The sequence below is a fragment of the Rhinolophus hipposideros genome, assembly GCF_964194185.1.
Source record: "Rhinolophus hipposideros genome assembly, chromosome: 10".
NCBI lineage: Eukaryota > Metazoa > Chordata > Mammalia > Chiroptera > Rhinolophidae > Rhinolophus > Rhinolophus hipposideros.
In genome coordinates, this window is record NC_138056.1 from 63,296,357 (window position 1) to 63,323,243 (window position 26,887).

Here is a 26,887-nt window from a genome sequence, read left to right on the forward strand (position 1 = left end):
ATAATAGCTTTTTGGTGGTCGTTAGGGCTATACACTGAAAACTATAAAACTATTTTACGAAGTGGCCATGTTTAACTTTTTTCCTCCATCAAGTATTCCATCGGGCTTTTCATTGCATTTATCTCTATATACCTAGTCCTATCCCCACCCCGTTTTTTTTCTTTATATTCCTCTGTTGCTTGCCAAGAACATATACTACTAAAGCTTTATAAACTACCTGTTCCCTTCCCCAAATCTTCTCTCACAACCCTCCCTTGATTACTCACTTAAAAATAGTGAACCCTCTCTCTTTTTCCTAACATTATGGTTCCACTTTCTGCATTATCTCGTCTTGGTTCAAAAGCATATTTTTACAGAACTACAATTAAAATTTAATTTTGTCTTCTTTCCCAAATTACTGATCTTAAGTGTAACATTCGTATAATAAATACAATCTTCATTGTATTCTAGGTCAAGATATCATAATTTGTGATTTCTTTATTGTTGAACATTTAGGTTGTTTCCAGTTTTTCACTATTAAAATCGAAGGGTGCCAATGCACCTTTAGGCAGTCTTTCTTTTCTGGTATGTCATTATGTTTAGTTTATAAGAGCAGAATTATTGATGTAAAGGTATAAATCTTTATGGTCTTGGGTATGGGGTTGGAATAATGCAAGTAAAATGTATTAAAGTGTGACTGATACATATTCTTGACCTTAAGAAAGTGGTAAATTAAATCATGGCTGCAGCACCTGTAGATTGCTCATTCTGCATTTACTCTGTAGGAAGTTCAGGTCATGGTTGAGTATGTCCTTTCATTTTTAATCAATTTCTGCTCTTAGAGGTATATAATCTCAGCTTCCAAGGTTGAAGATCATATGACAAAGAATTGACCACAAAGACTCATTAAAATGTTATGAGATTACACATACAATGCCATTTTCAGCTTGTGACATTTGTCAATGTTATTTAACCTTAAAAAAGAAATCTATTTAAAAGGCATTTGCAAGCAAAATAATTATATTTTATTGAAAATTCAGAAGTTACAGTACTTGAAGACAAATTTTTTATATTGTAAAGAAAAATAAGTTAAAAGAATTGACTCAAGTGCAATGATCATTTTCAAACTAACAAAACCATTTTGAAAAACAGAAATCTACAGCTTTATTCATGGTATAAACATGTATTTTCCTACTTATTACAAGGAAACTAATGGAATAATTTTCAAAGTGATCTTTCAACACATCATTTTTCGGGACCCAATTTAAATGGCACATCAGGACTAGTATCTCATTCACATAGATGGCTGGGTGTGTGTGTGTGTGTGTGTATGTGTGTGCAGAACAACTCATTTTGATATGAAAATTTAAGAATGAGACTTATCATTTCATTTATCATAGGGCAATAAGTAGCATTATTAGCCATTCCTTAAGCATGTTTTCTTTTCTTCTAGGTGAAAAACCAATCACTTTCAGAAAGATGTTTAGTCTAGTGAGCACCAGTGGCAAAACCAGATTAACCGTAATACTGCTAAAGTATTAACTATCACAGTCAGCCATTTAATGTTAGAAATATCTTGTTATTCCTTTAAGGTCAAAGTTTCTCAACTTTTCTTATGAATGGAAAGCTAGTTGAGGCAAAATGATCAAAACACAGCCATTTTTTAAAAAACTCGTTTTACATTATTAATGGTCTACATTTTTACCAAATTATTTTGTTCCTCAACAGAAAATATTCATTGAGCCACTGGTGTTATTTATTTTATGTATTATTTCCATGATCCGTATTCTGTATCTTCTTCCTTTTAAATAAAGGAGAACTAAGGTCAAGACCTAAGGTGGGTATACATGAGCAGTAAACTCCTGCACCAGACATTGTACAGGTACACCTACAGTGAAGAGACGACACAGCTGAGCTATAGGTAAGACCTGTGCTTTGCCACGGCTAGAAATGGCACTAACACAGAGCTTTATTTCAATTAATATTTGTATAGTATTTGCAGTTAGAGAGCTTTTCTGTAATTAGTAATGAAAATACTGACGGAAATTAGGCCCTATTATAAAGTTTACAATTTTATGCACACTGCATAAAATGCTTATAAAATATTAAGTTCCTTGCCTAGGCAAGAGACAGAAATGGTTTTACTAAAGGAGAATTCAGTGAGGAAAGAATTAAAACAAAATGTGGCACGGCACTTACAGTACTTTTTTCATTTGATGACACCATAAAAATGGTCTGTAACCAAGAAAACACCCCTAGTTTTTATTTAACTGTGGAAAAATCTGTCCATGTGGGGAAAAGAAGATCCTCTGATAAAAAATGTCTGAGAACCAGTGTTCTGACAGGTCAACTTTGAAATTGGTGAAACCCTTCTGGACGTAAGGGAACAGTGATAACTGACTTAGAACAGAGGTTATCAGAAGTAAATAAAGCCTCCTCTCCCTCATCCTAGTAGTAGAAAAGGCTCTCAGGCAAGTGATTAGCTTTCAGAGAAGGGACTTTACTGTGGTGGCAGATGAAATACTGAATTATTTCACCATAATACAATGGACCGAAGGTACCAAATACAAAATTTGACAGGTGCAATCACTCTGTTTTCTAGGCCCCAAAACAAAAGCAATAGCTGGTCTAATCAAAAGAGCTCCAAAAATCTTTAGAAAATGTTATGACTCATTAAAAATAAAATTTTAGATGAAAAATATTGCCCACTGATTTTCTGCAAATAAAATACCTCATCAAAAAATCCATAAATAAGAGTACTTTTGTACTTTACATATAATGTTTCCTGTTAAGAATTAAAACTACTCTCTCCCTTTTTAGCTCCTTTTCTGTATTTCAAATTTTCTCTTGTACTTAAAGTATTGATAATTTAGTAAATTAAGTACTGAATGTCAATTCAGCACTCATTGCATAAGGAAGCCTGGTTGATAACATACTCAACATTTATTTATGCTGAATTCAAAATTTATTTATTGCTATGATAAACTATTCAAACTTTCACTGACTTTTATGAATTCATAAGGAAAACAAACAGGTGAAAATACACAAATAAAATTTCACACACTAGAGATATTATCTAAAGACAGCTGACAAAAACTTAATAGTGCTTTCTATTAAATAATGGTTTTTAAGATATTTTATACCAAGTTATACATTTAAAAAACACCTAATTTATTCTTAGATTCAAAATTATATATGTTTCAATTACAATTACTTTTTCTGTAACTTTTCCACATTCTCTCAATATGACTAAAGGCTCAATACAACAGATTTGACATAAAAGTATCACAAACAATTACTGGTGATAATGCCACTGTTAAAAAACAAAGTTTTGATTCTTATGAATTCGTATCAAAATAAAGCTTCTGGTAGTTCTTAGGATTTTACTTGATGACCCATTAATGACGGAGGCAAAAAATACTTGAACTAAGTTAACATCTACATATAAAAATATAGAATATGTACACTCGTGATCTTGATGGTATAGTATTACAAATTAGAGTACCACCAGCCTGATTAAAAAAAAGTTCAACATGTTTTAAAGTACGAATTTTTTTAAAAGCAGGGTTCTTAATGTTTTAAACTTAATTTTCATCCTTCATGTCAACTGAGATTCTTTGTTTTGGTTAGTAACTGGACTTGAAGAATATGGAGTAATTAGAAGGTATTTCTCTGGAAGAAACCTGGTGTATCTCAGTATTTAGTAAACAGTTTATTACTGTCTTGGTTTTTCCTAACCATGACTCTCTTTTATTCTGCCCATTCAGATCAATAAAAGGCTATAAGGAAAGCCACATGGGTGTAAACAGTGCACAAATCCTTTGTTTTGCCAGATACCTATTTTCTGCCATTAAGATGACACCTGCAAAATCTAGAAAGGGAAGAAACAATAAGGAGAGCTGAAGCCAACAGGACAATTGGGCACCTTTACCAGCCAGCAGTTAAACGAGTAGGTGGTTTCTATTCTAAGAAAACTGCTTCTTTCCCTGGTTGAGGTTTAATATGGCTGGAGTGCAGCCTTTTTAGAGTTTTCTGATTTTCTGCTCAGGTCAATATACTCTTCAAAGATCACCTGATTTTAGAGTATTAAAATATAATTAAATAGACTCAACACTAAAGTGAAACTGAACATAATTTATTATTTTGCTTAGATGTGATGTGAAATGAAATAATCCTGCACTGGAGTCAAACAACAGTCCTCTTCCCCTCAGGAGTGTGTGGCCTTGACGGGGTTACTTAACCTTTCTGGGCGTCAATTTCCTCAGGTAAGAAAATAAGGGAATAGTATTGGGTCGCCTTAAAGGCTCTTTCAAATTTAATTGAAACACTAAGTCAATATCTTGCACAGTGCCTCATAGTTTTCTTTATGAAAATCAACTATTACAGAATAGTATAAACAGAATTCTGTTTTTAAATGTTTCTGATGCTTACATTATGATTCATGAGAGTTTTCTACACTTCCAGGGACTAATCGTAAGTATTTGGATCTAATAAAAATATAATCGAGATGTTTTTACATTATACACAAAGTATATTTTGACATTCACTGGGATGGTCTTGCGATTTCTGTGCCCTATGCCCTTTAATTCTGATTGTTGAAATCCTGTTCAGTCCTCAACTGGGTGGCAGAAGAGTAATATGGGGGTAAAAGAGAATTTGGTTAAAGTATTTTTGATTGAATGAAGAATAACTGAAGTCTAAATCTTTAATTTTTCACATTTTAATTTTTTCAATTTTCAAAACTAAATTTTTGGAAATTATTGCTAACACTTAAAACCAAGAATCTGTCGTAGTTTACCAGTACTAGTAACCCAGCAAAATATCAATATTATGCCAAAAGAAAACAGAATCTGGTTCTATTTTTTAAGTATATGGCAATGCATTCTACTAGTTCTTATTTTAATCATTTTCGGAATTGAGACAAAAGTAGAAGACTCATAATTGTGTGTCAGCTATTTCAAACCAGATGTAAAGCATGTTGAATTCAAATTTAGAGAGAGACTTTGTGGAGTATCAGCTATCACTTTGGAAGTAGGATAAATAATTTCTTCAACAGTTACATAGCTACCTAACAAGAAACCAACAACTCCAGTAAATGCTATAGAAATATTTTTCAGGATCATCCATATATTGTAGTGTTCCTTAGAAAATGTAAGAATTTCAACTAAAGGTGGCAGGATCAGGGCCAGCGTGCTGCTGCTCACGGCTCCAACAAAGGAAATCACAATGTCTAAACGAGGAATCAGAATTGCTCCAGCACCTAGACAACAAAAATAGATATTTTTATTTAAATATTTAATACTTACATGAGTACTTAATATGGATATTTTTAATACATTAAAATTAATTAATGTAAGTAGGCACTACTAAACTATTGCTGTGGAAGAATGTCATATTTTGTTATAAGCTAAAAAAGAAAAAACCAGAACAGTGAGTGACAAGTCTTGGAATTTGACTTGTCAATAGAGTTCTTATATAAACAGCTTTTAGTTTTGTGCTGTAAAATTCTGGGCAAAGAAGTTTCGATAGTTTATTTCTAAGCCATTTTTATTACTCTGTCATTCAGTTCATTCTAGATAAGATGACGTGATACAAATAAAGCATTAAGTAAATGAGAAGAGAGAGCTACTCCTTAAACTAGAATTTCAATTAACCAAAATAGAAGAAACAATGGAAATAGAAAAATCATTATTAAAAAAATACCACAGTAATAATTGTCGTACGAAGAAAAGTCACTGAAGGATGCTGAAATTTGTAGGCAAAAACTGTATGAGAACACAATATTTGCATAGTCTCAAAATATCTCCCTACAAAATACTTAATTATAAAGGGAAAAAGTTTCTCTGCAGTAGAGAAATTTCTCAGACACCACCTCAACCACGTGATTCAAGTTAACATCACCAGTAATAAGACAATGATACCACGATGTGCTGCATGGAGAAGTACAAAGCATCGCCTGTCGAATTTGTGTTAAAAATACTTAACTTCAATCTAATCATAAGAAAGCATCATACAAATCCAAATTGAAGGAAATTCTGCAAAATTACTGATACTTCAAAAGCGTCAAGGTGAAGAAAGACAGACAAAAATTGTCAGGACTGGAGGAGATTAGTAGACATGAGAACTAAATTCAAATGGGACATTACACTGGTTCCTGGATCAGAAAAAAAGATAGTAGTGGGAAAACTGGCAAAATCAGAATAAGGTCTATAGATTAGTTAGTAGCACTGTACCAATGTTAATTTCCTGTTTTTAATAATTGTAGGAGGTGGCTCTAAAATGGCAGCGAAAGAAGACGTGGAGCTCGTCGCATCCATGAACACACCAAATGTGCACCTGTATTTAGAGCAACTCCTGAGACACAGAAGAGCTTCTGCAGAACCAAGAAGAGAGAGAGAGACTGCATAGAGAAGACAGGGAGCGCACCCGGAATCTGAGGGAGCCCATCCGGAATGGCGGAGCCAGTGAACACCACTGCTTCCACTCCCCCGGCACTTGGATAGCTCAGGCAGGAGTTCTACCTGGCCGGCCTGCAAGGCTGCAGCAGCAGGTGCCCAGCTGCCCACCCTGGAGCTAGCTCCAGCAGGAACAAGTGCGCGTCATAGCGGGTACACACAGCGCCCTTCCGCCCGCCACCCCAATCCAGAGCTACATTCAGCAAGCACAACAGGGTGCTGAGTCTTGCCTGCACCAGGGCACTGCTGCATGTACCCACTGGGCTGGCCAACAAGGGGCAAAAGCAGAACCACTAGGGAGTCCTAGTAAGTGCATGCCGGTCAGCCCTGCCCGGTAAGAGGGAAGTGGGCACTGAGGTGCACATCTACGGGCCAGTCCGGCTCAGACCAGGCTCTGGCAGCGGTCAATCAAAACAACAGGTGAGCCATGTGTGCACAGAGGGAAGCTGCCCCTGGAGGAAGCGGCGACAGCAGGGTGCTGCTATGGGGCCTGTACAGGGCCTCTATTCCGGAGCAGCAGCAGGGTGAGCTTTGAGCACACAGCTGCTAGCCTCCCATTCCAGCCCCCAGGAAGGGGGAGACTGCAGAGTGCTGCTGCAGCCATGCCTTCACAGGACCCCCAGACCAACAGCAGGCAATCAAAACAAAAGGACTTCCAAAAAAATACAAAATAAACTTGAACACACACTTACAAAAAAGGGGGTTAGTCTCACTCTCACACAGCAGGCAGCTCCGCCCAAATCAAGAGCAGGATCAGCAGGGTTCTGTAGCACAAGCCTGCAGAACTGCCCTACCCAGCACAGCAGGAAAGCCCACACACACCAGGATACCCCAACCTAAACCCACACTGTCTGGCCAGGCAGCACCCCAAATGCCCGCCTGGACTCCAACCAACACACTATGAGCAGCAGGCACACAGTCTACACAGAAGTCACTTTTATATGAGACTACTTTTTTAAGGCCGGGAAAGAAAGCTACCATGTTTCCCCGAAAATAAGACCAGGTCTCATATTAATTTTTGCTCCAAAAGATGCATTAGGGCTTATGTTCAGGGGATGTAACCCTGAAAAATCATGTTAATGCATATTTTCCGGTTAGGTCTTATTTTCAGGGAAACATGGTATTTCATTTAACTCACAGGAACAAGTACAGAAAGTAAAAAAAAATAATAATAATAATAATAATAGGGAGACAGAACAATATGCCCCAAATGAATAAACAAGATAAAACCCTGGAGAAAAACTCAAATGGAGATAAATAATTTGCCTGGTAAATAATTCAAAGAAACATAAGAATTCTCAACAAAATTTAGAGTAGAATAGTGGAACTCAGAGAACTTCAAGAGTTATAAAATAGAAATAAAAAAGATCCATTAAGAGATAAAGAATGCAATAACAAATGAAAATCACATTAGAAGGAATCAACAGCAGATTAATTAATATAGAAAAACATTAGTGAGTGGAAGACAGAGCACTGGAAATCACCTAATCAAAACAGCAAAATGAAAAAACATTTAAAAATTAGTACAGTTTAAGGGAAGGGACCTCTAGGACAACATCAAGAACTCTAACGTTCGTATTGTAAGGATTGCAGAAGGAGAAGAGAGAAAGGGAAAGAAGTACATTTGAAGAAATAGTGACTGAAAACATTCCTAATGTGGGGAAGAAAAGACTTCCAGATCCAGGAAGCACAGAGTGCCAAACAAGATGAACCCAAAGAGGCCAGCAACAAGACATATTGTAATCAAATGGCAAAAGTTAAGGATAAAGAGACAATCTTTAAGGCAGCAAGAAGGAAACTAGTCACAAACAAGGGAAACCCCATAGACTATCAGCTGATTTCTCAACAACTTTACAGGCTAGAAGGGTGTGGCAGGACATCTTTAAGGTGCTGAAAGAAAGGAATCTACAACCTAGAATACTTTACCTGGCAAGATTATCATTCAGAATTGAAGGAGAGATGAAGAATTTACCAGTAAATCCACTTTACAAGAAATGTTAAAGGGCCTTCTTTATACAGAAAAGAAAAGGCCATAACCAGAAATAAAATATGGGAAAGAAAGAAAATACCTCTGGTAAAGTCAAATATATGATAAACACAGTGAATCAACCATTTAAAAAAAACTAATAAGAAGGTCAAAAGTCAAAAGTAGCAAAATTAACTACAGTAAATAGTCAAGGGATACACAACACAAAAAGATATAAAACATGTCAATAACAAACCATGGAAAAGGAGCAAAAATGTAGTGCTTTTAGAATGTGTTTGAACTTAAACTCCTATCAGCTTAGAAGACTGCTATAGATGGATATATATGAACCTCATGGTAACCACAAACTGAAAACCTAGAAAAAATAAGTAAAAAGGAACTCCAAAAACTAAAGAAAACCAGTAAATCAAAAGAGAAGAGATAAGAGAAGAAGAAAGGAACACAGGAGAATACCAAAAACAACCCCCTCAAATAAAAACCAATTAACAAAATGACAATCAGCACATCCCTATCAACAATTACTTTAAAGGTAAATAGACTAAATACTCCAATCAAAAGACACAGGGTGGCAGGCAGATAAAATAACAAGACCCATCTATATGTTGTCTACGAGAGACTCACTTGAAACTGGAAGACACACATAGATGAATGTGAAGGGACTGAAGAAGAGTCCATGCAAATGGACACAAACAAAAAAGCTGGGGTAGCAACACTCATATCAGACAAAATAGACTTTAAAACAAAGAATGTAAAAAGAGACAAAGAGGATATTACATAATGATAAAGGGGTCAATCCAAGAAGAGGATATAACAATTGTAAATATTTATGCACACAACATAGGAGCACCCAAGTATATAAATCAAATATTAATGGAACTAAAGACAGAAATTAGCAGTAATACAATAATAGTTGAGGACTTTAATAGCCCACTTACCTCAATCATTCAGACAAAAAATTAATAAGGAAATAATGGCCTTAAATGCCACATTAGGCTAGATAGACTTAATAGACATTTTTAGAACATTTCATCGTCAAACTGCAGAATACACATTTTTTCTCAAGTGCACATGGAACAAGGATAGACCTCATACTAGGCCACAAAACAAGCTTCAATAAGTTAAAGAAGACTGAAATTATACTAAGCATATTTTCCAACCACAATGGTGTGAAACTAGAAGTCAATACAGGAAGAAAACTGGAAAAAACACAAATACATGGAGATTAAACCACATGTTACTAAACAACCAATGAGTCAAAGAGGAAATCAAAGACTACCTTGAGAAAAATGAAAATACAACTTTTCCCAAAAGCAATTCAAAAAGGAGAATTCACAGCTACACAGGCCTACCTCAAGAAACAGAAAAAAATCCCAAATAAACAGTCTAGGCTATGTTTACACCTAGAGGAACTAGAAAGAGAAAATAAACAAAATCCAAAGTAGGTAAACGGAAGGAAATAATGCAGATCAGAGCAGGGAAATAAACAAAACAGAGACTTAAAAAAAATAAAATAGGACAAATTACACTAAGAGCAGGTTCTTTGAAAGGATAAACAAAACTGACAAACCTCTAAGCAGACTCATCAAGAAAAAGAGAGCCCAAATAAAATCAGAAATGAGAGAGGAGAGATTAAAACCGACAACACAGAAATACAAAGGATCATCAAAGAATATTATAAACAATTACATGCCAACAAATAAGACAATATAGAAGAAATGGATAAATATTTAGAAACATACAACCTTCTAAGACTAAACGAGGAAGAAACAGGAAATCTGAACAGACCAATTACTAGCAATGAAATTGAAGCAGTAATCAAAAAACTCCCAACAAACAAAAGCCCAAGACCAAACAGTTTCACAGGTGAATTTTACCAAACATTTAAAGACACATATCCTTCTCAAACTATTCAAAAAAACTGAAAAAGAAGAAACTCTTCCAAACTCATTCTACGAGGTTAGCATTACCCTGATACCAAAACCAAACAAAACACTAAAAAAATAAAGAGAATTACAGGCCAATATCTCTGATAAACATAAATACAAATATTCTCAACAAAATATTAGCAAACTGATTCAACAATACATTAAGAAGATCATACACCATGATCAAATGGAATTTATATCAGGGATGCAAGGATAGTTCTATATCCACAAAACAAATAATGTAATACATCACATCAACAAGACCAAGGATAAAAATCATATGATCATCTTAAAAGATGCAGAAAAAGCATCTGACAAAAGTCAACATCCATTTATGATAAAAACTCTCAACAAAGTGGGCATAACAGGAACTTCCCTCAACATGATAAAGGTTGTAATATGACAAGCTCACAGCTAAAATACTCAATGGTGAAAAGCTGAAAGCTTTTCCTCTCAGACCAGGAACAAGACAAGAATGTCTCTCACCACTATTATTTAATACAATATTGGAAGTCCTAGCCTCAGCCATCGGACAAGATAAAGAAATAAAGGAAATTATAAAAGGGAGAAGTAAAACTGTCTCAATTTGCGGATGACATGATACTATATATAGAAAACCCTAAAGAATCCACCAAAAATTTAATAAAATAAATGAATTCAGTAAAGTAACAGGATACAAAAATAATTTACAGAAATTCATTGTGTTTCTATACATTAATAATAAATGATCAGAAGAAGTTACAAAAAATTCCATTTACCACCGCACCAAAAAGAATAAAATACCTAGGAATAAATTTAACCAAGGAGGTAAGAGACCTATACTCTGAAAAATATAAGACACTGAAGAAAGAAATTGAAGAGGACACAAATGAAAGGATATACATTGCTCATGAATTGGAAGGATTACTATCATTAAAATGACCATACTACCCAAAGCAATCTACCGGTTCAATACAATCCCTATGAAAATACCTATGGCATTATTCTCTCTATTCAGAACTAGAACACATAATATTAAATTTATATGGAATCACAAAAGAACATGAATAGCCAAAGCAATCTTGAGAAAGAAGAACAAAGTTGGAGGTATCATGCTTCCTGATTTTAAACTATACTACAAAGCTATAATAATTGAAACAGCCTGGTACTGGCACAAAAACAGACACATAGATCAACTGAACAGAATAGAAATCCCAGAAATAAACCCTCATTTACATGGTCAATAATCTATGATAAAGAAGGAAAGAATATACAGTGGAGAACAGACAGTCTCTTCAACAACTGTTGGGAATATTGGACCACTCTCTTATACCATATAAAAAATAAACTCAAAATGGATTAAAGACTTAAATGTAAGACCTGAGACCATAAAACTCCAAAAAGAAAACAGGTAATAAACTATTTGACATCGGTCTTAGTAATATCTTTTTGGATATGCCCCCTCAAGGAAATAAAAACAAAAATAAACCAATGGGACCTCTGCAAACCAGAAAGCTTCTGCAAAGCAAAGGAAATCATTAACAAAAAGAAAAGACAACCTACTGAACAGGAGAATACATTTGGAAAAGATATATCTGATAAGGGGTTAATATCTAAAATTTATAAAGAACTCATACAACTTAGCACCAAAGAAATAAACAATCCAATCAAAAATGGGCAGAAGACATGGACACATTTCTCCAAAGAAGACACACAGATGGCCAACAGACATATGAAAAGATGCTCAACATCATTAATCATAAAGAAAATGCAAATGAAAAAACCACACTGAGATACCACCTGACACCAGTCAGAATGGCTATTGTCAAAAAATCAACAAATAACAAGTGTTGGAGAGGATGTGGAGAAAAGGGAACCCTTGTGCACTGTTGGTGGGACTGGAATTTGGTAGAGCCACTATGGAAAACAGTACGGAGATTCCTCAAAAAGTAAAACAGAACTACCCTACAACCCAACAATTCCACTTCTGGGTATTTATCTGAAGAAAATGAAAACACTAATTTGAAAAGATTTAGGCACCCCTCTGTTCACTGCAGCATTCTTTACAATAACCAATATATAGAATCAACCTTGGTGTCTGGCGATAGGTGAATGGATAAAGAAGATGTGGTGTACTGGAATGTGACTCAGCCATAAAAAAGAATGAAATCTTGATATTTGTGACAATGTGGATGGATCTAGAGGGTACTGCTAAGTGAAGTCAGACATAAAAAAATAAATATTGCATGATTTCACTTACATATGGAATTTAAAAAAAAAATCAAAGCAAATAAACAAACAAAACCAGATTTATAGAAACAGAACAAACTGATGCTTGCCGGAGGGGTGGGGGTGGAGGGATGGGTAAAAAGTGTGAAGGGCAATATAGTCAACAATAGTGTAATAACTTTGCACAGTGACAAGACGGTTACTAGACTCAGCGTGGTCAGCATCTCATAAGATACATAAATGTCGAATCACTATGTTTCACTCCTGAAACTAATATAACATGGTATGCCAACTATACTTTAATAAAAAATGATTAATTTGAAAGTTTTGTCTACCTTTACCAGCTTTGCCTTTTCTCTTCAAACAAAATGTCATATACCCAATTCTTTACATCTAAGCATAAACTCCACCCCAAGCTGCTCAGTGCAATTTATGGAGTTGCCCAGAATTTCTAGCTCTACCATCCAATAACCCTGACTGGGCCAAGATGGTTATTAATACCTTCCACAGAATTTCCAAAGTTGCTTATGGCCCAGAACACCAGTAGTGTGGTCCCTGGGATCTTTCTAGGTAATGCCGTTAGTTCAGTGTTGTAGTCATCCTTCTATTTGTAGTTATAATAATAATGGTGACAATAATGATAATAGTAATTTCTAGCTACTTTGCTGATATTTTTAAACCCTTCCTTAGTTTTAATCCTTACAAAGGGTTTAAGAATAAGGAAGTCTTACCTTTATTTCATAGTTGAGGAAAGAGGGGCTCAAAGATGGCATGTTAACTTACCGAAGAACGCCAGCAAATAAGTGGTAGGGCTGAATTTAAACCATCAGGTCAGAATGACTCCAAAACTCACACTTTCCACTACAACAAACTCAAGCTCCCTCTCCACAAGTCTCCATTATTAATGCTACTGTATGGAGGCATTTTTTAATGTGAAACTTTAATAAGAGGTTATATACACTCCTGCAAATAATAAGTGAAATACACAACTGAAATTACTAAAGACCAAAACAAAGCAAAATCCATTCCTATATGTAGTCATGGAAAGTTAAACTGTGAAGCATACAAAAGTTAGTGAAATAAAAAACCTGAGGAGAACTAGAACCAAAGTAAAATGTGCATGAACAATGTAAGGGGTTCCTTATGCATCTGATTTAAATAGACTCATATTTTACTCACGACTGATGTCACTTTCAAAATAATAATTTGATTAGTTCTTTTAAGTGTAATAGGATCTGGCTGTATTTTTCGTATACTGTAGTAGAATAATAAAACTTTAAACTAAAAAGTATTTCAGCTAGGTCAATAAAATTATTCAAAAATATTTAAAAATATACTTTATGTAGCTTCATTACACAAAATTCAACAATAAAAATTATAATATTAACATGAAGTGATACTTACAAGTAATACTAACCAAGGCGGACCTGATCACAAATTCACAGATTTGCTTCCATTTAGCCTGAAATTTGGATGTGATCACAGGGATAATGATCTCTGCTGGAACATAGAACTGAATGGAATACGTCACAAAGATGCCAAAAGAATAGAGAATTTTCACTGATTGATATAACCTGTTTAAAAAAATTCAAAATTCAGTCATTATTGTTTTGTCCAGCTTTACTGAGGTATAACTGAAAAATACAATTATAATATATTTGAAATGTACAGTGTGATGACTTGATATATACATCCACACTGGGAAAGGATGCCCATAATTGAGTTAATTAAGACCTATCACCGCACATATTTTTGTTTTTCTTGGTGAGAACACTTTGGTGTTACTTTCTTAGCAAATTTCAATTGTACAATACAGTATTATCAACTACAGTCACCATGTTACACATAGATCCTCAGACCATATTGATCTTTTAACTGGAAGTCTGTACCCTTTTATGAAACTTTCCTCTTTTCCCCATCCACCAGCCCCTGGCAACCACTCATCTACTCTTTTATATGAGTTTTTGTTGTTGTTGTTGTTTTGTTTTGTTTTTTAGATTTCACATATAAATGATATGCAGTATCTGTGTTTCTCTGTCTGGCTTATTTCACTTAGCATAATGCCTTCCAGGTTCATCCACATTTTCATCTTAATATGAGTCTAGTTTTTTCCTTTTTTCTTTTTAAAGTTAAAACAGACAAGAAATCCAACACAAATTTAGGCCAGTATCTTACAAATTAAATACCTGTTTATTAAAAAAAATAAGAATTCTTTTGTGAAAGAATTGTTAAATTGCTTCCACTTATAGTTTGTATTTGACATTAAAAGTACTTATCCAATTTACTTATAAATTATTTTTCAGATTTAGTCTAATTATTCTAAGTAGGGGAAAATACCATTTTATTTTCTAGACATTGTATAGTATTTAAAAAGAAAAACTATACTGCCATTTTCAGCCTTGATTCTCTTACATTAAGCTGTATAAACTTCTGGTCCCTATTAAACCATTACAAAAAAAAAAACCACATTTGAAGGAAACAAAATTATATAGTCAATTACAACATAGGTTAATGAAATAAATGCTAAACTGCATATCTTCCATATAGAAGATATAAGGTTATTCATGTTTCCATATTGAAATACATTTATAAAATATGTCATAGGTGTAGCAAAACTATAAATAAAAGACAAACCCACTGCATGTGTACCCATTGTGCAATGTGGAAAATCCTCTGGATGTATTTCCTCTGTCATAAATGGTGTCCTACATATACTTATTCTGACAAGCTTTGACTCCAATAAAGACACAGGAATCAGATAATTACTGAATGGTAGACAAACTCTTATCAGGAAGCCAGTCAGAAGATACAATATTTAACATTTAAGATTTCACAGATTTCTATCCAAGCAGCTAAAGGAGCAATGTAATATTAATTAAATCATCAATTTAGCATTTATTCTCTGCATTTATCAAGACTAAGGTGTTACCTTCCGTTTTATAAATAAGGGAGCAAGTATGCATGGTAATCACTGCCAATATCTTTTTTCAATCTCCAAAAACCAATCTCTGGAAGACGGAAAAACTCTATATCCTACTTCGTTTAGCAGAATATGGTTCTAATATTAAAGAGAATATTAAGACACCATATTATTTATTTAAAATGTGCCCTGTGTTCTGAAAGGATTTGGGGTACATACAATATTAAGGTTGATCAGTAAAATACTGAGGGCCATAAGTGACAGATTTATATTATTATATCAAGAACCCAGAGTGTTGGATTTTTTTAGGAGCAAGGAAAAGTATTAAGTTTTTTCTTAAAGTGAGTCCATATTAAAAGAATCCATGTTTTACTCTTCTACTTTACTCAAATTTGGAGCACGCTACTATTGTTAATCTTTTTAATAAATCCCGTAAGGATCTGTAAAATCATAGATGGTTTCCTCTGAAGACTGTAAAAAAATTGTACATTACGCAAATAAAGAAATCGGCAAAATTGCACAGGTTTAAACTATAAGTCCAAGAATTCACCTTTATCATCAAATATTGGCAAACTATGTAAAATATACAGACTAGGATTAACAAACTCAAATCAACCTACCACACATCTTGGGGAAGATTTAAAGTTATGCTGCCTTTGATATCATCCCGGAAACACATATATCCTAAGGTAGCTAATGTTACATATAAAGTTGTAACAATTCCCATGCCAATATTCAATGCTTGGGGAAAGCGTTTTGATTCTTTCATTTGATTTTCCAGTGGAAGGACCTAAGAAGAGAATGCAAATAATACAAATAATTTAAAATAATCTAGTATCCTGTCACATATATACAAATTAATCTTTTTATAGTATATATGCAAATCTTTTTTCCTTTAAAGCACTTAAAATTGTTGAAGTATTTTTCCAGGTGTTATATACATATTTTTACACTACAGATATTTAAATTCTTAAAAAGATTTAAAATCAGCTCTCAGCAGGTAAACCTGTCAGTTTTTAAAAAAATAAATTTGAATACTTTCCCATTATTTTACATAACTAAAGTACATTTGTTACAACTAAGAAACAACACTGGTACATTACTATTAAACTCCAAACTTTATTTGGATTTCACTAGTTTTCCCACAGAAGGTCCTTTCTCTGTCCCAGGATTCCATTCAGTATACAACATTGCATTTCGTTGCCATTTCTCCTTAGTCTCCTCTAGTTTGTGGCAGTTCCTCAATCTTTCTTGATTATCCATTATCTTGACCGTTTTGAGGAGTATTGGCTAGGTATTTGGTATAATGTCCCTCTATTTGGGTTTGTCTGAAGTTTTCCTCGTGACTAAACTAGGATTATAGACTTTAGAAAAGAATACCACACAGGTGAAGTGCCCTTCTCATCACACATAGTATCAACATGATTTATCAATGGTGAAGTTAATTTCCATCTCTTGGTTACGGCAGTGTTGCCAGGTTTCTCTCCTTGTAAAATTCTCTTCTCTTCCCCCTCAGCATATGCTATTCTTTGGAAGCAAGTCACTTAGTGCAGCCAGCCCACACTCCACGGATTCAGGGGATTAAGCTACACCTCCTGGAGGGGGAGTAGCTACATCAATTATTATTTGGAAATCCCCCCCCCATGTACTTATTTAATCATTTATTTACGTTAGCATGGATTCATATACATATTTGTTTTATGCTCTGAGTATGAATCCAAAACACTGTTATTTATTTTGTTGCTCATATTGTTCCAACTTTGGTGGTCGTAAATTCTATCAGGTTGGTTCCTGTATTCTTTTGTTTTTTGAGCACTTGCATACTTTCTGGCACTACAAGATGCTCCAGACTCATCGCGAATTTCTTTCCTTCAGCCCTAGAATCAGCCATTCCTCCAAAGAACTTTGGTTCTTTTGTTGAGAATGGTATTTAGAAATCAAGATCTGGGTGCTGCTGGGTGTTCTTGTTGATAGTGGGGTATCACTGCTACAGGGCCTTAGAGCATACATACAGTGCTAGAAAACATATATGTACACTAACCCATGTATACATGTGTCTATAATGACTTTTATATTTCTTCATCTGTATTTATTATCTGTTTCAATTTAGGGAGATGAATAAATTCATTATATAAAAAAGTTAAAGAAAAAAACAATTGAAAAGTTTAGTTTTTTTCAGGCAAATCTTCAGAAGTTTTGGCCATACGATTTGACCATACAGGAAAAAACACTAAGTAATAATAATAGAAAGTATTGACTGAGTGCTTACAGTGTGCCACATATTTTTCTAAAAGCACGTAGCATCTGACATCGTCCTCATAATAACTCTATGAGATAATAACTGCAATAAAATGATTTCCACTTTTCAGGTGAATATGTCAGGTCCATATGGAAATATTAACTGGTTAACAGAAAAGAGAACACAGAACAATTTCGATGCTCTGGAGATAATCCAGAACTGAAATAAGAGACTATGGTCAAGAATGATACCAGTACAGCTAGAAAAGGAGAAAGGGGAGCAAATTAACATTTACAGAGGCCCCCTGTGTCAAGCAGCGTTGTAGGTGCTTTAATTATAATCTCATTTACATAATAGGTTTAGAGGAATATGAAAAAATTAACATGCCTTAATTACCTAGTGGAATAAGGAAACCAGTGACAGAGCAAAAAGAATTATCGTAATGTTTCAAGTTCGAGCAACTGAAAGTAGAACTAAAAGATATTGGGAAGTGAGAAAGTACAGCTGATTTTGCACAAGAAAGTATGTGTCATTTTGGAGCTGTTGAATTTGAGATGCAGAGGAAAACCACTTAGCTGGAAATGTCCAATACTTAACTAGAGCTTAGTAGTTTAAAACAGAAATGAAAATCTGCAGTTAGGCCTATAAGTGGAGCTGTAAAATCTTGTGAGAATACTGGAAAGGAGATTCAGAAAGAGCAGAAACCCAAGTAAAATGGTGTCAAGTTGTCTTTTAGATCTATTTTGTCTGTAGTTCATATAGATGTTTATAGGTGGTTCTGCTCCCATACCAAACAATCAGACTATGAAACATAAGCTTTCTCCTTTTCTAGCTGACTGACGTAAGGCAGACAGCAGTATTCTACATTCTATTTTCCTCAAATCTACACCTTCTAGACTTTAAAAAACCTGGAAGCATCTTGAATGGAAATATTTACAATCTTAGAATCTTCAGGATACTTGTATGTCTTGGTATTAGCTTTATGATAACTTCATTTCTAAAAATAAATATGATATGCACAAATCTAAAGTGAGAGTTTATTTTGGACTCTTCTTATGAAACAGTAATTTTGTAACAATTTCAATTCACTTCAAATCACCTAGTCTACAAAAACATGATGTTTAGGATTTGTATGAATATAACCCAGGCTTGGTGGAGTAGATAGAATACAGATAAAACATAATTGGTCATGAGTTAATGATTTTTGAAGCTGGGTAGTGCTTACATAAAAGTTTATACTATTATCTAAATTTTGTATAGGTTTGAAATTTTCCATAATAAAATGTTTAAAACAATTGAATGTCCTCATTTTGCAAATTATGATAAAGAGAATTAAAGAGTTTAAGTGATACATCTAAAATTAAACTCTTGGTTAGTGGAAGAACTAAACTATAAGTCAAGCCTATCATACCCACTGCAAATTGTGTTCTAGAAACAACAAAAATAGAAACAAAAAAGAAAAACATACATTTTTTAATGTAGCCTGACTACATAAATCTTTGTGTTGACTTAAGATGTTAAAAATTAATAAAGACTATATTCTTACCACTCCTATGCCTTCAAAAGCAAATACAGCAGTACCAAAAAAAAGTGGGTATTTTTTCCAACCAGCCACTATTGGAAGGTTGTGGGGATCTGGCATATTCTGGAAAAAGAAACAAAAAAACAACAGGTTACATCTTTACTTATTTTGTGCTTGCTTCGGCAGCACATATACATCTTTACTTATTTTACAGAATTTTAAATGAGACAGCAAAATCATACAATTCTGAGCTTCACAACAGCAAATGTGTTATAAAAGTGAAGAATTCTTTCAATGAACACTTTAAGCATCCTATGTTAAATATAGCCAAGCTGTTAGGATGTCATTGCCAAGAGCAATTGCTTTCCTCATGCCCACACATTCCATCTGAGCTAAATGCTCCTGATTACCTGTTTCCACCTGCAAGTCCCAGGCTGCTCACACTGGGTATGGCTCCTGCCACAACAGGAAATATAGAAGCATACTCAAGGTCTGAGCTGAGAGCCATATAATGTTATCAACCACTGTGGATGATATCCAACGAAACTCATTCTCCACTCTATTTTCATCGCTTTCAGTCTCTACGAGACCTGATTCCTGACTCCGGTTTTCTGCCACATTAATTCTGTGCTGCTCCCTAGTACAGATCTCCCCACGGTTTCAGTGTTTTACTCTTTGACAGTTGCCATTACTCTTATTATTTGTGCACATGCCTTGACTCTGGCTTTGATCAGTCCTAACTCATAGCCTTGTTCCAACTCTACCTGGAAACTCACAAACTGCACATCTTGTTTAAGAACTCTGACTCCAAAGAGGCCACTTCTTCCAGCTATCCCAATATTTTAAAATGTTTAAAAGATTTTAAACATTTTATTGTAGAAAATTTCAAACCTATACAAAATTTAGATAATAGTATAAACTTTTATGTAAGCACAACCCAGCTTCAAAAATCATTAACTCACGACTCTCCTCGTCATCCTGTGTTCTCTGCCTTATCTGACTGAAAGTGGAATTCAAGGCCAAGGAGAGAGGACAAATAAAGAAACTGAAGTGTGAAAGCACGCAGATAATCTGCAGAATAGAGAGATCTAGAACATCTGAAGCTTAGGCAGAATTATGTTATTTAGCGGTGCTACATGACTAAAAACATAAGCCTGGGTCATAATGAAAAGGGTATTAAAGGTTGGATCATTTGACAACACTGAACTGTTATCAAGGCACACACTCCCTCCATCTAAGGAACCTCCTTTTCTGCTCCACTAACTCGTATACATTCATCTAAGGGGTCATAAACTCCAGAAAGTCTTATGAGAGCTTCCGGCTTGTCCCCTTCCACTCTTACATGCTATAAGAGTCTACTCGTATAGGTGTTGTAATTCAGAGAGGGGGTTAAAATGAAACACTGAGCCATGAAAAGAGAGCCTATAAGGCACTGCTAATGGAGATTTTAGAACAATGACTTTGGCAGCTATATATAGGACAGACTGGATCAGGAAAGAAGGGGAAAAAGATTCGTAATCTTTTTTGAGCCATTGGCCCCTTTGTGAGATGAAAGCTATTCTAAGCTGCTCAGTAGAAAAATGCACATATACATACAGAAATACTATATCTTGCAAATAATTTTAAGGGATTTGCAGATCCCCTGAATCCCATCAATAGATTGTTTTAAGGAAACCTGGTGAAGAATCTCCAGACTACAGACAATGAAATCAGCTGACATATTCACATACTTGAGATAAAAAGGGTACAGACCAAGACTAAAGTGGACCAAAGTGGTGGCAGTAAATAAAGGTTCAGAAGTGAAAGAAAATTATAAAATTACATCTATACTCCCAATCTCCTGTGATTCACTTCTTACAGGAACAAACAAAACACGAATGAGTTCTTTGTTTCATGTTAGGCAGTGTACTTAGGCACAATCCTAAATTTCACAACTTTTATACAGTAGGTTTTGATAGCTTCTGAAGCTATGTCATAAGCCCAGAAGTATATTCACCCAGATTCAAAACCAGCTCTGACTACAAAACCTGTGCTTTCAACCTCTATGTCTTACGAGGTCTGACAATTAAGTTCGCGAACTTGTTTCAACAATGTTGCTAACCTTTTTTTGATATCAGAGGGATTATTCTTTATGAATTTGTACCAACTGGACAAACAGTTAACCAAGCTTGCTATTTGGAAGTGCTGAAAAGCCTGTGTGAAAAAATTAGACGACCTGAACTTTTTGCCAACAATACATGGCTCTTGCATCATGATAATGTACCAGCTCACATGGCACTGTCTGTTAGGGAGTTTTTAGCCAGTAAACAAGTAACTGTATTGGAACACTCTCCCTACTCACCTGATCTGGCCCCTAATGACTACTTTCTTTACCCGAAGATAAAGGAAATAATGAAAGGAAGACATTTTGATGACATTCAGGACATCAAGGGTAATACAATGAGAGCTGTGATGGCCATTCCAGAGAAAGAGCTCCAAAATTGCTCTGAAGGGTGGACTAGGCTCTGGCATCAGTGCACAGCTTCCCAAGGAGAGTACTTCAAAGGTGGCTATAGTGATATTCAGCAATGAGGTGTATAGCACTTGTTCTAGGATGAATTCATGAACTTAATTGTCTGACCTCGTACACTTTTCCAACTACGCAGTATCCGCCAAAAGGAAACCAAAGTTTATTATCTCCTCATCTCACCACATATGAAGTAGGTGTCTTTACATTATTATTACTTTTACCTCCAAAGTAAACAAAGAATTTACTTATTAAGAAACATGTTATACTTACCCGAACAACGTATTGATAAATTATCACAAGACTCACAGCCATGGAAACATTGGCAAGGAACGAAAGCACGAATAGATTCTTCAGCTCACGAATGAAGACCAAGAGAATTATGAAAGGAAGGAAGCAAAGCATATATATCCTTAGGTCGATACTTCTTCTCTCACATGGATTTGATGAATTGGTACTATTCAAAACAAACACTTTACTCTCCAGGAATCCTTCATGAACCTACACAGGTTATCGGGAGAATAAAAAAGAGAGGGGAAATAAAACTTCCATCAACTTATAATCATAAAAGGAAAATATAAAGAAAATTATGATCTATACACTCAATGATAAATTCCTTTACAGTAAATATTTGTTTTCAAGATACTCTACCTTCCTAGAAATATATAGACACATGTATATGTATGCATTTACATATATCAAATTTAAAAATTAAAATAGGATAATCTTCTTTGCAAGATAACTTCTATCATACGGTGAACAGAAAGTTCACTAAATATTATGAGGGTAGATTTACTAACTTATTTTGAAGTTTGTGATTAATCATGATGCTTCATGATCCCTGCAAAGGCTCAGTCTGCTTTTGAGATACTCAGAAGAGGAAGCACACTTGTCTAGAATGGCCATTGGGTATGCTATTCCAACTTACTTTCTTCAGAGTAGGAAACAAGCTCTAATTAACTCTTAGAAATGTACAGTAGTCAAAATAAAATTTAGAAATCACAGTCTAACTGTAAAACTGTTTTACAAAGCAATTGTTTATAAATTATCATCACCATCAATAAATATTTGTTAAGAATCCACTAAATTAATGCGTGACGATATGCTAGACAGTAGATAAATTTCTGCTAGAGCAAAACACTTTTACAAATCAACTTTATCTTAAAATTTATACAGCCACTTCTGTAAATCAATATTCAGTTTTCAAGAGATACAATGATTTACAGGCTCCCTGTATTAAAATTGTTTTTGATTCAATTAATCACGTAACCCAACTTACTAAAATAAAAATAAAATTACGGAGAACTTTAAACACAATCTTCAAAACTCACAGCAGAGGTAACTCATACTATAATTTAAATCTATTTGCCCCCAAACACTATATGCTCCTTTGAGCACAATGACATTATCAAGTCTCTGGAAACATCAATTCTTATGAACCAAACCCTATAGTAGTAATGACAAGCATTTTTTGAGTACTTTCTGTGTGTCAGGTACCGAACAAAATGCTTTATATGCAACATCTCATTTAATCCTCAAAACTACTCTCTGAGGTGAGTGTATTAATAGTAGTATTAATTTCAATTTATAGTTAAGGAAACTAAGATTTAGGCAGGATAAAGAAAACTTACATAATATCAAGCTGATAAGTGGTGGTTCTAGAATTCAAACCTAGGCTTGAGACTCCAGAACCTAGCTTCTAACAGCTATGTATTAACCTGACCATACAACCCTGATGGAGGGTTGTAGTATTTTGGAGGCTCCTAAACGTAGCTACCTGGCCTCCATTCCCACATCTCTCTAAATATAACATAATATTAACAGGCCAACAAGTCAGAAGTTTAGAACGAAATTCTCAAATGATTAACAAATCAAATGTTTCCTTTAATTTTACACTTATAATCCACGATAAGCAAAATTTAGTGTCACTACAAATGTATCCATCATCTTAAACTGCAAGGAGTATATCTATTAATTTCAAGTTATATAGGCAATTTATAACTAATATTGGGCCAACAAACTCCCAGGTTACTCCATGCACCATTTAAGAAATGCATAGCTCAAATTTATTTTGTAATTGCCATCAAAACTTTGTATTTTATTTTCCATAATTTGAAATAGAAGCTAAATTGGTTAATTCACATTACTTGGCTCTTAAGAACATATTTTATTTGTTGACTCAGTTTTCTCATAACCAAATTATTTGGAGCGAAATACTTTTACATCAAAGAAGTACCTCCAATAATTAGATTAGGTAATGATCAAAGGTAAGCTTTAACAAGGATATCCGGCAAGAGAAAAGCCATTGCATAACCAACTTAAAAAATAGCTATTTAAATCGTTAGGTGCTTGGGAATTTGAAATTAATTCTATCACAAATCTCTCATAATAATTTAGTATTCTTTGGCAGAAAGATGGTTATAAAAATTCTCAGGATTAAAAAATAAAATAAAAATGTAGATACATACCCAGAGCAAGATTCAGGTAAACATTTGAGTCCTTTGGTGCCCTCTAGAGACAGAGATTGGCTATCTAATAGGACTTCCTATGATCTCACATGTTTACCAAAATGCAAAACACTGAAATAAATATTATAAAATAAAATTACAAAACTCAGTTGTTTCCATTTAGAGCTCAAATTTACTAAAAACCACTATTTAACTTATCAATGATTCATTAATTTAATGGTTAAAATTCCAAAGGCAGATTATGTTCTTCAGCAACACTAAAATACAGATTTAAAGTCATAATACCCTACCTTTGTATGCTGCTTTACATTTTACAAAGGCTTTCACAAACCTTTCGTCAGCTGAAGCTCACAGTAATTTAATGAAGAACAAAGGGAGATTTTGTTACTATTCCCATTTTACAAATAAGAAAACTGAGGCTTGACCAGGGATGAGGGGGTCTTGCCCAATGTGCACGGGACTTGAATGCAGATCTTCTGACTCTAAAGTTCATACCAAATCTTTGGTATCACTACATTATTTCTTCTTAATGCAATATCTCTTCCCCACTCTTCATGCCCATGTACACTATTTTATTGATCTGCAATTTTCCAATTTACCTGTGAGTAAGAACAGAGAGGAGCTACAATCACAATGGACTAGAATCATTAGAAGCACTGCGGTTTGTTTTCACCCTGCCAATTGTCTATAGTGGCTTAACGGGGCCACGAGCAGTTATAGAGCAGGAGGTTCACACATCTGTATAGCAACTAAACCCTTAATTCTCTTTTTTTTTTTAAAGATTTTATTGGGGAAGGAGAACAGGACTTTAAGGGGAACAGGACTTTAATGGGGAATAGTGTGTATTTCCAGGACTTTTTTATTTTTCCCAAGTCAAGCTGCTGTCCTTTCAATCTTAGTTGTGGAGGGTGCCGTTCAGCTTCAAGTTGTTGTCCTTTCAGTCTTAGTTGTGGAGGGCGCAGCTCAGCTCCAGGTCCAGTTGCTGTTGCTAGTTGCAGGGGGGTGCAACCCACCACCCCTTGCGAGAGTTGAACCGGCAACCTTGTGGTTGAGAGGTCACGCTCCAACCAACTGAGCCATCCGGGAGCTCAGCAGCAGCTCAGCTCAAGGTGCCATGTTCAATCTTAGCTGCAGGGGGCGGAGCCCACCATCCCTGAACCGATAACCTTGTGGTTGAGAGCCCACTGGCCCATGTGGGAATTGAACCCGCAGCCTTCGGAGTTAGGAGCACGGAGCTCTAACCGCCCGAGCCACTGGACCAGCCCAACCTTAATTCTTTAATTGGATGAAATATACACCTTCAATTTTATGTAGATGAAGGTGGTAATAATCTTACAATTTTTAACTATAACAGTAGTAGTAATTGGTAAGCTTTAATCAACCCACGTGTCTACTACTGGAAACTGCAATCAAATTTTAGAGAACACTTCTGTAGAGATAGTGAAAATCTCTAATGATGCTGTTTTCATGACCATCTGTCTGCTCTGCTGATGTAACATATTCATCATTGCTTTCAACTTTTCTCAAGTTTCACTGAATGTCTTTTACCAGGTGGGGCTTTATGCCTCAAAAGGATCTAAAACAAGCATTCTCCTTACTTCCCAGAGAATCACTTTTTCTACCTTCTAGCATGTGTGCAAATGAGTTAAATTCTTTATTTAACTCTGGAAGCAACTGATAATATTTCATAGGAGAAAGTCACCAATCCTAAACTTATAGACATTTTACACATTTTATATACTCTTTATGTCACACACACCCATAACACACACACCCTTAAAATTAGACAATCTCCTATTCAGTGATGAACAGTTACTATGCTGGGTGGGAGCTGTGTCAGAGACTTAGATTTCAGCCTAATTTATGTGACTTAGGGCACAATGCTCATGCTTTGTGAGACTCAGTTTCCTCACTCATAAAATGAGCATAGTACTTACATTACAGAGTTGTAAAGATTAAGTATGTCCCAGCTTATAAATATAAGATTATAAGGCAGTATTAGCATTATTCATTATTCATAAATTCCAATCAAGGTTGTTGGTGGCTCTGTTAGGTGATAATAGGAAAGATATAGTACTACCATGTTGCACAAACCTGGAAAGGCATCATTTCCATGGTATTCTATGTAAATGACTGCTAAGATGTTATGTCTTATCAGTTCTTGACAATAAACAGCCTCTTAACTGAGTTAATACTCCTAGGAATATGCAACTTGTGGAATTAAATACTTGCAAAATCAAAAGAACATCTATGAATAATGCTAAGGAAAGTATCAACTCTCTTATTTATGAAAGAAGGTTTGACTCATTGAGCCTATCCACCATCAAAAATCTAAGCTGGTAGCTTGAGCAAACTATGGCCTACAGACCAAATCTGGCCTATTTTTGCAAATAAAATTCTATTGGAATACAGCCATATCTATTTGTTTATATATTGTTGTCTATGGCTGAGTTGAGACAGAGACCATATGGCCTGCAACACTGAAAATACTATCTGGCCCTTCACAGAAAAAAATTGCCAATTCTTGATCTAAATATAAAATGAAGTCTACTTTATAGCTATAAAAGTGAGTCAAATATATGTATACATATGGATTCTTTAGAAAATCTTTTTCACATCATAATTTTGTATTAAAATACCTACATGACTACTACTATATATCACTATGCATGCCTACT

The 26,887-nt window shown here is 34.8% G+C and overlaps 1 protein-coding gene across 2 annotated transcripts in view; it reads right to left on the reverse strand.

The window, feature by feature from the left end:
* Nucleotides 1–979: 979 nt before the first annotated feature.
* Nucleotides 980–26,887, reverse strand: part of SLC36A4 (solute carrier family 36 member 4) — a 41,067-nt gene continuing 15,159 nt past the window's right edge. Inside the window, exons 7-11 of one of the 2 annotated variants that reach the window (XM_081062597.1) lie at nt 22,015–22,242; nt 19,260–19,358; nt 16,095–16,264; nt 13,959–14,128; nt 980–5,239 (exon numbers count right to left, since the gene is read on the reverse strand). In XM_081062597.1, the coding sequence (XP_080918723.1) occupies nt 4,932–5,239; nt 13,959–14,128; nt 16,095–16,264; nt 19,260–19,358; nt 22,015–22,242 (975 nt within the window). In that variant the 3' untranslated portion in view covers nt 980–4,931. The remainder of the gene's footprint in view (nt 5,240–13,958; nt 14,129–16,094; nt 16,265–19,259; nt 19,359–22,014; nt 22,243–26,887) is intronic. The other variant, XM_081062598.1, reaches the window with a different exon arrangement.